General features: G+C 49.8%; 1 protein-coding gene across 10 annotated transcripts in view; it reads right to left on the minus strand.

Moving 5' to 3' along the window:
• The window catches only part of UBN1 (ubinuclein 1), a 33,366-nt gene that overhangs the window by 6,169 nt on the left and 14,999 nt on the right, over nucleotides 1-12,198 (minus strand). For 2 of the 10 annotated variants that reach the window (XM_041403371.1, XM_041403349.1), the window contains exons 13-18: nucleotides 10,604-10,654; nucleotides 9,470-9,512; nucleotides 7,926-9,149; nucleotides 6,285-6,537; nucleotides 5,898-5,987; nucleotides 19-2,984 (exon numbers count right to left, since the gene is read on the minus strand). In XM_041403371.1, coding sequence (XP_041259305.1) covers nucleotides 2,932-2,984; nucleotides 5,898-5,987; nucleotides 6,285-6,537; nucleotides 7,926-9,149; nucleotides 9,470-9,512; nucleotides 10,604-10,654 — 1,714 coding nt within the window. In that variant the 3' untranslated portion in view covers nucleotides 19-2,931. Of the gene's footprint in view, nucleotides 1-18; nucleotides 2,985-5,897; nucleotides 6,538-7,925; nucleotides 9,150-9,469; nucleotides 9,513-10,603; nucleotides 10,655-12,198 lie in introns of those variants that run through there. The other 8 variants (XM_041403391.1, XM_041403380.1, XM_041403362.1 and 5 more) reach the window with 7 other exon arrangements.

The following is a 12,198-nucleotide window of genomic DNA, read 5'->3' on the forward strand; positions in this document are numbered from 1 at the left end:
ACACCAAGATTATTCATTTTAGCTGTTGGCACTTTTCCAAGGGGAAATTGCTGGAGCAGCACTGAAGCTGGGACTAATGAGCAGCATTAGATGGGAGTGAAGTGCACTAAAGAATGGGACTGACTGCAGAACAGTGGATTACACTGGGATGGTACCTTTCAGAGCCCATTCACTTCCTTTTGCCAAATTTCAGCTAATAGCCAAACCCTGGCGAGCTCTGATGTCCACAAAAGCAGTCATAATCATTCCCTGCTTATCCCTCCTGGCTCTGGGGATTTACACCACTATTTTACCTTTGTGAATGAAGGGATCAGGGAGGATCTCACTGGTCCTGCAGGGTCTGAGCCCCACATGTCCTTTCCAGCAGAGGCCAAATTCAACCATTAGGAGCACAGAGAATGAAAAGAAACATTCCTACCCCTGCAACAGCTGCAACACAGCTGCCATTCACTCACCACATAGGAGACTTTAAAACAGTCAATAATTCATTACTCACTCGAAACAGATGAGCATCCAAGCTGCAACAGAAATTCTTGGAAACAAAGTCAGGGAACTAGAGGTAAGGAGATTGGGGGGAAAAAAGTGTTTTGGAAAGTTTGAAACAATTTATTGAGTTGTTCTGTACAAGATTAACATTTTTCATACCACCCCCACCATCTTCAGCAAGACAGTGCCAACACACATAAAAAAAAATAGAATAGTAAACTGCAGCTCTTACACCCAAAAGGAACTGCCATCCCCAGGTAAGTGCCATGGGAGCCTATCCCTCCCCATTCCATCCTGGAAGCGCTGCCAGTTGCCTCACCAAGGCAGAGGTGCCAACCTGGCTCCCCATCAGCTGCTCTGTGTGGGCCTGCCTTGCTGCTCCACACCACTCACTCATTCATTATAGCACGTAAAGAAAAAATATCCCACAGAATTTCCACCACATAAACGTTTCCCTGAGGCAAGAGGCTTCGCTAAATTCCTAGAGGAGGGCATTCTGCTCCGGCCGCGCACACGGGGGCTGCCCAGCAGAAGCATTCAAGTGAAAGCAGAGAGGGAGGAGAACCAGTACCTCGAGTCACTCACTGAGAGCCCCTATCCTGCCAGGTGTCCCAAGCTTTCAGCTTCCAGGGAAAGGTGAAGGTGCCAAGCACCCCTCAGGATGAGGCCTTCAGCAGGAACCACACGACATCCACTGCTCAGAGTCCACCAAGAAATGCTGTGCTTCGTTTTACCCACACGAGTTCTGTCTTTGGCTCTTCTGCTACAACCTAGTATTTTCTGTAAACAGACTTGAAATCTGAGCTGTATGCATTCATTTGGAATACAATCAACTCACTGATCTTGGGCAGTTATGCATCATCTCAAATTGAAAACAGTCTTTCTCAGATCTGAACAAAAACCAGAGGAAACTACAGCAGACATGTGCTGGTATCCTGGGGTCAGCATCCTTCCCCAAAGCTCAAGGAGGAAGCTACAAGCTTTTCCTTGGAACACCAGTAAATTCTACATGGATCAGCACTACCCCTGCACAACTGGGACGTGGCTGGGAGGGGTTGAGAGAAGACAGACTGGGCAGAGCAGGAAACCAAACCTCAGAAAGTTCAGGTGGAGCCTCAGCCTGCCCTTAGCCTGAAGGGGGTTGCACAGGGGGAGTATTTAGCTCTGAAGTTAAAAAAATGAACAAGAAAAGACACCCCCCAACTGTAGATGGTCCCTGTTCCTGCAGTTGTGCTGAGCACATGATCCTGGTGCAGGTACCATTGAGGAGAGCAGTGTTTTTCTCTGGAATTCATTCGAAAGGTCGTGACCTTGGTTCATCTCACTCAATCCCTCTGCTCACCAAACTGATCCTAACTCACAACCCTAGGAAAGAATGGCTTTAGGGGAGGGCCTGGAACCCGCCTGCACATACTGGGATGAGAACTGGTGCTCCTGCTGGATTTGGGACTGTGCTCAGTCACCAGGTCACCACTGAAGTCCAGACAGTGCAGCTTTTTTTTTTTTTTTTTCTGATGTGCAACCATAAAAAGCTCTATTAAATAAACCAGAATACATTTTAAATACAGAATGATTAAAAAAGGGTTGAGGAGCACACAAAATAGGGCTGAAATGTGTGTCACTAGTCCATTCTTGCTCCACCATAAAAGGCACTGGAATTATGTCTTCTGATCCATGTGACATGCTAAGAAGTGTCCCATTCAATCCAATGCAATCGATGGCAATGAGGATAAAACTGAGCAGGAAAAAAGCATCCCTTTGGAGGGGAAAAAAAATCCAAAAACTCAAAAGAAGTACAATTCTAAAAGTCAATGACTGCATCTAAAAAGGTCTTTAGTCTCTAAAGAGTCTTCCTTCTCCTCCAGAGGGGAACATCAGGTGGTTCCTCAGATTCACCACACAGGAAATGTTAAATCCTCCAATTAAGTGTAGCACAGTTTTATAGTACAATTGGAAAGTTACTCAAATGTCTTAAAGAAAGCACTGGCAGTGCTAGAATTATCCAAGTAAATCCAAAGCAGAAGAAAGAAGCACCTTTCATACCCTCCACAGGGAGACCAAGGAGGTAACTGGACTTGGAGGTACTTGGCAGCTACAGACACAGGTGGGTGGGAATCCACTGCAGGACCACCCGAGCCTCCCTGCGAGTTCCAGCTCCTGCCAGTGCCAGGGAATGCAGGAAGGGCAGCAGCAATAAACAGTGCTACAAAAGGCTCCTCTCATCAGGGCATGGCTCCAGCTGGCCCATGTGGGGGCTCAGCTCTGAAAGCCTCTGAGCAGACGCCCCAATGAGTTCCTTGTTGCAGTTCAGTCTCTCCAGTTGTCATAAAAAAAAAAAAAGGAAAAAAAAAAAAGAAATCAAAAGACACAGCTGGTATCCAAAGTCCATGACCTGTTCCTCTGGGTTTTATCCTATGGGTGCTGGAGCTCCCCTCCTTGCAGGCGTCACAACTTGCGCTGCTGTGCATTGGACCCTTTGCCGTGAAGCTGAGAAGCATCTGAAAGAAAACAAAACAGCTGGGAAGGGGGCTCAGCACCCCCTGAAGGGCAGCTGGGACAGCCAGGCCTCTGCACAGAGGGAAAGAACTACTCTTCCTTCCCAGCACCAAGGGATCAAGAAGAAGAGGATGTGCTTGGAGACATCTCTCTGCTGGGAGCAGCCCAGCCTCTGAGGAAGGGACAAGGGAAGCACTTAGGGTCCCCTGTGGGCTCCCAGCAGAAGCCCCATGGCACAATTCCAGCAGCTAGGAAACTCCTTAGCCTGTGCCCTTCTCTAAATCCACCCTGCCACATCTCCCCCTCCAGGAATCCCAAAATACATGCTGTGGTTGCCTTGCACCTATAGGTGGTTGGAAGTAACCTGTTGTACATTTTTGCTGTTGTAATCACAGAATCACTGAGGTTGGAAAAATCCTCCAAGACCAGGGAGTCCAACCTGACCCATGCCCAGCTTGTCCCCAGCCCAGAGCACTGTATGCTACATCCAGGCCTTCCTTGGACACCTCCAGGGATGGGGACTCCAAACCTCCCTGGACAGCCCCTGCCAACGCCTTCATAAAGAAGCTCCTCCTGATATCCAAACTAAACTTCTCCCTGTCTCCTCTTGTCCTGTCACTGGTTTTGTGGGAGGAAACTCCTTTCAGGTAGGGCTTTAGGTGCTTTATTGATTATTTTTAAAAATTATTTAATTAGGTGCTTTTTAAATGAAGGCTTTAGGCACCCACTGATAGCAACAGGATCCATAGGAATCTCACCACTGATGGAATAGAACGGAATGGATGTGGAGGACAAGAAAAAATGCACTGAAGAGAGAAAAAGGAAGGAAGTTTAAAGAAGCAAAAGTTTTCCAGGAGCAATCAAAACCACTTCAGACTGTGATGAACAAATGGGAGTACTGAGACGTGCAGCTAAGCAGCAGTGGCACCCAGCAATGCAGCAGCAGCTTCTCCTCCAGGCCAAGAACAGCTCCTTTGCATGCAAGAGCTCAGCTCAGCACATCCCATTTCCACATTCCCCAGCACAAGGAACCTCCACCAGCAACAGAAGCACCAACCACACACAGGCAAGCACTGGATGGTCTTTGCTCAGGGGCTCTTGGATGAACGTGGATATAAAAGCACTTTTAAATAAAAGGCATCAACATTCCCTTGCATTTGCAGCAACCTCCCACACACCTGGCAGTGCTCAGACACAGCAATGCAGCTGTGTGCAGGTGTTGGCACAGCCAAACACAGCTTGTGCCACAAAACACAGGAATTCATTTTGAGGTTATGGGAGTCACTTAAATATCTACTGTGTTCTCCTCCAAAACACCAGAACTGGGAATGTTCCAAGAGATGGCAGCACCAGGCTCCATCCTCAATCTTTAAGTGAAAACACCAAGTGAGAAAGCAGGTCCTTGCTGAAGCTGGATCCATGGTCAGTTTTCCTTCACTTATTCCCAGTGGTCTTTTGTCTTCTGGCCCTGCATCCTGCTGAAGAGTCCATCAAAAAATTCTTTAAGTCCTGTGAACAAAGTGATCACTCTGAATTCCCTCAACTAAAGAGACTAAGAGCTGGTCCTCAGTGACATGGAATATATTCCACAAGCCAGGTGCAATCTCTGATGTCATTCCAGGAAGTGTGATTTACACACAGGAAGGGTCTGTCCCACCAGTGATCACTGCCAGGACTTTCTTCAGCTCTACCACACCAGCGTGGCACAACTCACATCAAACTTCAGCAAAGGAAACAAACCAAACCAATTCCTTCCATTTTCATGGGTGCACAATGCACTCTTCCTTCTTCAGCAAACAAGCACTGTGCTCAGCAGTCAAGGGCCTTTTATTCCATGACTCCTCCAGGCCACATGGTTACCCATGCACACAGCCACAGGACCAGGCTAGCACTCCTAAATCAGGCTCACTTAGCCCAGGAAGACCATCCCAACAGGAGCAGGTACTAAGATAATGGCACTGAACTGCACCAAAGTGCTAAAGAACACGCCTAAGAAAGCAGAAGTAGGAGTTATCAGGGGAATACACAGCTCCCTGGAGCAGGTAAGAATGATCTGCTGGCACTGAATTTCAATTTTCCTTACTTCTCCCCTTTGGAAAACTCTTGTCTTATGCATCACTTCTGCAGGCATCAAACTGGGGCAGGAACAGGCTTAACTGCCAAATCCTCACGTTGTGAGCAGCAAGTGGAGCAATCTGCATTTACACTACAAACTTGTTGTGAAGAAGATGCTGGCAATTAACTCAGTGCACCGACACAAGACAGTCTGGTCTGACACATTTTATGTAGGCCACCAGGAACAAAACTCCCCAGAGCTGCAATATTCATTCCAGGGCAGTCCTGGCAGGCTGTGCACAAACAGGCACATCTTTCATCCTGGCAGGATAATTCCGAGTATCTCCAGGAATCAACACTTGCTGTAAGCACTGAGGATTCATCATTCCAGAAACCACAGAATCCCAGAATGGTTTGATTGGAAGGGACCTTAAAGCCCATCTCATCCCACCCCATGCCAGGGGCAGGGACACCTTCCACTAGCCCAGGTTGCTCCAAGTCCTGTTCAGCTTGATCTTGGACACTTCCAGGGATCCAGGAACAGCCACAGCTTCTCTGAACACCCTGTGACAGGGCCTCACCACTGTCACAGCCAAGAATTTCTTCCTAACCACGGAATGGTTTGGGTTGGAAGGGACCTTAAAGCCCATCCTGTTCCACCCCCTGCCATGGGCAAGGACACCTTCCACCAGACCAGGTAGCTCCCAGCCCCTCACTCTGTACCTTGGAGAGGCTTTAGTGACAACCACACAGCTGGAAAACATGGACAACCCCTTTGGCTCCAGCCCTGAAGGAAGGATCTGCTGAGATAGAGGGAGACTCACGAGGCAGAAGACAAACACGAGCATCTAACAAGTTACCTGGCAAACTCTGTGGTAAATGAGTGGACAGGGCAGAGTGTGGGAGTGGCGCTGCGTGGTGGGGGCTGGAGTGCAAACCAGCCAGAAGACCTAGAGAGAAAAACAAAGAGAGGAGAGGGAAAAAGGAACAAATACACATCCAAGACAGAAATGAGCAGAGGAGCTGCAGCAGTTAGCAGAGGTCGGGTTCCAGTTATTGGCACTTCTGGGTGAGCTCTAGGGATGTTCTCCAAATGCAACTGCTGGAGATACAAAAGCGGGGACCACAGCGCAAAGCAACAGCCAGAGAGATGGGCTGGTGTGCAATGGGGCAGCCCAGCAGAGCAGCGATGGGCTGTGTGACAGCACAGGCACAGGTGACACACAGGTGACCAGCAGGATACTCACTGTGCCCGAGGCCATGGTGGAAAGTTCCCGGAGCAGGTCCCGTAACTATTGCATCCTTGGAAACTCCTGCTTTTGGGGAGGAGTCGGAACTGAAGGAGATGACATGGAGAGGGAAAGAATGAATAGGAGAGATAATACCTAACGGGGTGGAGCTCAGGGCAGCTGGCAGCTTTGGGTTGTTGGCCTTGTAGGATGGAGCCAGTACACTTAAGGAGGAAGAGCTTGTTAGCAGCACAGCTCCACTAGTTCCTTTCTGCAAAGCAATGGAAAAGGTCAGTCAGGAGAGGGAGAATCAAGGTACAGCATCATTCAGACTTACAAATCTGCAAAACATAGAATGCTAGAGAATTCCCCCTTGGAAAAGCACCCTCCCAGCCAGGGCCCAAGAGATGCCAGCACTTGAGGCCATCTGCACATGGACATTGGCAAGCCAGCTCTTCTGAATGTGGCCGTGCTGGATTTGCCTCCAAGACTCCCTTGCTCTGGAATTGTGCCTCCATTAGGCAGAGGAAAAGTTTCCATACTGCCTGTGAGCTGCAGGGGTATGCTTCTGACTCACTTTTGGCAGCACACGCTGCTGACAACTCCAGGCACCGAGGTCTGACACCCAAGGCACCCCAGGATGTTATTCAGGATGTCTCTCATGGAGACAGGCACCACTGGGGAGTGCTTCCCAGCTCTCTAGCTCAGGAACAGCCAAGCTACATGAGCTGAGCAGTACATGCTTTCCATTTAAACACACTCCTTGTATTTCCCAGCTCTTTCCATGGGGCACAAAGGAAGGCAGGCAGGAGCAGCCAACAACAAATGAATACATTAGGAGCTATTACTTTTTTGCTATAGATAAAAATGAAGCCACTTATACCATTAAGTAATACAATATTGTAATAACACAAGTTTGTACTGACAACCCAGAAGTCCCTCCTGAAATGTTCTATCCCAAAAAATACTGGGAAAATTTCTCCATGGAAAGGGTTATCAGGACTGGCAAAGCTGCCCAGGGAAGGGGTGGAGTCACCATATCTGGGAGGATTTAAAAGCCATGGGGACGTGGCACTGGGGACATGGGCTAAAGGTGGCCTTGGCAGTTCTGGGGGAATGGTTGGACTCAATGACCTTAGAGGGCTTTTCCAACCTGAATGATTCCATGGTTCTATAACCACAGGTTATTTACTCTATGGGCCAGTCATGACAAAAGTGCCAATAATACTAAAATGACTTGGAATAATTTAAAGAAGGCTAAGTTTGTAGATCTAATTAATAATAAATTCATCATTATACTTTTAGTTTATGCAATAAATTTTATCTCTTGTGATAAATTACCTTACTGCACTTTCTCTTAATCCAAACGGGAGCCCTACTGTCCCCATAACTAACAGAGCCAGGGCAGGACCATGACATAGCCTGGGCAAAAATTGCCCTTTGGAAGGCAGCACAGTATTCAGCTTAGTGGCTGTTTAAACTGAAGATGAAAGATGGAATTCTGGACGGCAAGCCCAGGGCAAAGGCCACAACTTTCTAGTCTAAAGCAGCTAAAATAAAATCCAGACAGTCATTCAAGAACTTCAGCAACTGCTTTTGAAGTGCCCCCTTTTAGGGCAGCTGTGAACGAGGCAGGAGCTCCCAGCACAGCCCCCTTACCGGCACAGAGGTAGAGGCTGCGGTGCTGCTGACCACAGCTGGCTTTAGGGACGAGGTCAGCAACTTGGCCACCCCCTGGGTGCCCCCGCTGGAATCTCCGTTGGAGCCTCCAGGAGGTGCCACCAGGGTCAGCTTCTGGGCAACGGGAGGTTTCTTCACGGAGGAGCCCGAGGCCGGGCGGCTGGAGGCCGAGCCCGGGGATGGGGCTGCAACGTTGGGGAGCAAAGTCCCAGAGGAGCTGCCCTGGCTGGCAGGAGCTCCAGAGGAGCTGCTGGAAGAAGCCCCGTGCTTGGAGAGGGAGCCAGCGACGAAAGGCGATTTGTAGGATTGTCCTGAAGAGCCGGAGCCACTCGAGTGCTTCCCGGCGTAGCTGAGAGAGGATGAGGACAAGCCTTGGCTCTTGTGGGAGCTGCTGGAGTTTTGGGTGCTGCTTGGGGCTGTGGAGGAATGGAAGCTCTGAGCTTTGGTTGATGACTTGACCTGCTGGAGGAGGGAGCGCTGGGGCAGAGGGGCGGAGGATTTGGGATTCTGCAGTTTGACAAAGGGAGCTGGGGAGGTGAAGGTTTTCTGGAGCTGAGCACCAGGGTGGAACACCTTCACCTGAGAGCCCGGCACTGGCGCCGAGGCTGGGGGCCCGTGGCCTGGCCTCACCAGGCTGTGGTGCTTCTGTTTAGCCTGGTGGGCATCAGGAAGGATTTTGCTGGGGGAGGCTTGGCAGGAATGCTCTTTGTAATTAGAGTTCTCTGTCTTCTTGTCTTGAGAAGACTGGCCCAACGCCAGGGCCTGCTCAGCTAGGAAGTTTAGAGGAGACTGGAGGGAACCAGAGGATGATGTAGGGGAAGGGTTGGGCTTTGGAAATGTCCTCTTCTCCTCTGAGGATGCAAGAGCTGGGATCTTCTCTGGTGGAGCTTTTGGAGCTGCAGGAAGAGTAAAGTCAGGGCTTGCTGCTGCCCTGCTGTTCAGCACAGCCAGTTCCTTGGACACTGCTTCCAGGGAGGAGGTGGGGTTGTGAATCAAATCCTCATCCAAGGAGTCATCCTTGAAGGTGGCAGGAGTGGCAGTGCTGCTGGCAGCTTGGGCTGTCCCAAGAGACAATAGCTCCCTGGTTTGGGCACTGATGCCCAGGGCTCCTCCCTGGGCCTCTGAGGACAAGGCCAAGGTGCTGCTCGAGTGCAGGGAAGGGACGGACACCGACAGCTTCTTGTCTGGCTTGCAGGAAGAGTCCTGGAACAACACCACAGGAGAAGGCACAGTCAGAAGAGAGACAGGGTTTACTGCTGAAAAGGGGAGGGAAGGTTCATAATCTGGGAATAAAAGGCAGGATACACATATTCTATGCCCGTGAGCCCCCACTTCCCTCCCACCTGCCACTGCTTTAGCTTTAACTTTAGCTGCTGTTCCAGTTGCTTTTTCCAAGCCAAATACTAAGCAGAGCCATTTCACAGTAGCTGATGTCAGATACAAAGCTCAAACACAGGGTTCAGGGTGGCAGTCACTTGACTTTTGGCACATACCAACCATGAGAACCAGAAAACAGAACTCACCTTCACTTTCACCTTGGTAGGAGCTATAACTTTCTTCTTCGCCCTGTTTGGAGGAAGACAAGAGAAACATGGCTCAGTGACTGCCCCCAGGGAAGGAGCCAGCTGGGGAGCACACCTGGGCCCTGCTGGTGATGATCCACTGAGTCTTTGCAGGGAACAGAGGCAGCATCTCAGGTTGCTAGGATTCAAAACCACATGACATTTGGTTGCTGCTCTTGGAAGCCCCAACTCCCACCCAGGGAGCAGATCAGGGAATGGAGCAGAGTCTTGGAATGGCACAGAGCAGTGAAACACCCACACACACATCCTGCACCAGCTGCAGGACCCCACTGCTGCCCTCCTACAGCAACGCCCAGAGAGAAACTGGCACAGAGACTGTTCTGCAGAAGTTACACCCTTCTTTTGTGTTTCCCAGAAGAAGCAAAAGATGCAAAAGCATCTGCCAAACTCCCAGAGAATACATCTGGTCAGATGCAATCCCTGGTACAAGACACCCCTGAGCTGCTGGGTGGTGTGGCTGAGGGAAGGATGACTCTACACCCTATCCCACTTCCCCTCACTCACCCAGTGCCAAGAACAGGACTGTCTGCCAAGCTGACACCAGCCTAAATCCATGTCCTCATCTGTTATCAACCACCAGCAAGATCCATGAGACCCCTTGGATTAAAGCCCCTGCCCAGCTGGACTCTGATGGCTCTTGGTTTGCCACCCACCAGCCTGCTGCACCCACCTTCACCAGTCTGAGCTCATGGTGACCCTCCTTGAACCAGGCAACAAGAAAGAGGGAATCCAGAATCCAGCAAGGACCAACTGAACAAGCTGCAGTAATCACACTCCACTTGACCTCCCTGAGCCTCCCAGGCCCAGCACAGAGGCCTGACTCCAGGCTGTCAAACCAGAGGCAACCTGGCTTTAAAGTTATTTTTTTTGAGCTTGCTGAAGGCTGAAGCACCTGAGGAAAGTGTTGGGAGATGTCACACACAAGCAGCTGCTCTCCCTAGACCTCCCCAAAGGAAGCAGCACTGATCTATGAGGGGGGAGCCAAGCAAGCTCAGGTGCTCCTGTGGGATCCCCCCAGGCCCCAGGGAATGGAGATCACCAGTTTTCACTCCAGAGGAATGCTGTGATACTCACAGGACTGATGTGAGGTGTCCGTGTACACGCCTGCTCTCCTTAAACAGTGTCCTAAGAAGGGAAGAGAGCAATGAGAAGTGATATCCAGCAAGACCCAGTAGAGCAGCTGGGATCACTGGAGACAGAGCTGCACAGTACAGCAGGGACTTGGTGAAACTGAAACCACAGAGAGCAAACAAATATTCAGCCCTTTGCCAGGAAGATCATCCTGAGCTGCCCCACACAGTCCTCTCTGTGCTTGTAGGCATTGGAAAGGTCATTAAGGCAGTGGTTGGACAATGCCTAAGGAAAAAGGCTCTTCCAGCTTAAAAAGCCAACTGGAGAGGCAGGATCATCACTCAGGGCCTTCCTGCTGCCAGAGATCATCCAAGAGCTCTTCAGCCTCCAGGGAGAAAGTTCCCTTCCCGTGCCTCTCACCCAGCACTGAAGGAGAGAAGGGTCTGTGCTGCCTTTGTGTCCCCAGCCTGGAGCTGAGGTGACTCTGTACATCACAGCCCTTTCTGGAAGGACTGGCTGAGCACAGCCAATAGACTGAGCTTCATCCAAAGCCTGCACTACTGAGGGTAAAGCAGAGTCTCCCCTAAACACTCTCTGACCCAAACCAGCTGCCATTCAGCTGCCTTCCTACATGTCAGGGGGAGCTACAAACATTCCTTCAGTACTGGCACACAGAATGTGATTCCTGGCTGGTATTAACAGACTTCTGTTATCATTTTTCTCTTAAAAAGCAAGCTTATGTTAACCTAAGAGTCTGGTAGCCATCTCTTAGTGCTTATGGAGGAAACACACTCATGGCAGGGCCTCTCTAACTCATCCACGAAATTGCTGCTCTGTCCACCTTCAAGTTCCTCTTACAGATGAACTTCTGAGACCATGATGACAGTGAATCAAGCTGCCTTATCCATAAAATTGTTACAGTTTTCCTAGAGCCACCAATCCCTCCCCATGGCTGTCACTCTACCCTCTGTCTTTAAACCACCAAGTCAGAGAACATCTTGAGTTGGATGGGACCCAGAAAGATCAAGTCCAACTCCAAGTCCCAGCAGGAGAAACCACTGTCCTTGAGCCACTGGAAAGCAACCAAGAAATCCACTTTTACTGAGGTATTACTTACTGTACTTAAATCCACTGGAAGTGCCTCCTACACTGAGTTCTGGGTGAATACCTGAATGCCCAACAACGGTTTCACCATCAAACTTGAAGATTTTAATTTCCATTTATTCCAAGAAAAGTTTTTCAAACTTGGCAAGCTGAGCCCCTCAGGCTGGGTACATCTTCATTATCTAAGCAGGAATGTTCCCCCACCTCCTAATGCCATCTTTCAGCTCCTGCACCACCACACCACAACCATGCTGAGCACTGAGCTTCCTGTGCACATGCAACTGCAACAAACAGCCATGGACTTCTCCAAGTGCATCTCTGATGTGCCACTCATACTTACTGCTCTTAGGAACTGCTAGCCACATCTGCCTTTAACCCCCAACACCCAGAAAGCAAACTCGGCAGAGAAGACAGCACTGCCCAGCTGGTGAAATGCAAAGAGACAGCAGATCATGGAACAGCTTGGGTTGGAAGGAACCTTAAAGATTCCAGAA

This window comes from Onychostruthus taczanowskii, unplaced genomic scaffold (assembly GCF_017590055.1).
Source record: "Onychostruthus taczanowskii isolate IOZ18803 unplaced genomic scaffold, ASM1759005v1 scaffold10, whole genome shotgun sequence".
Lineage (NCBI taxonomy): Eukaryota > Metazoa > Chordata > Aves > Passeriformes > Passeridae > Onychostruthus > Onychostruthus taczanowskii.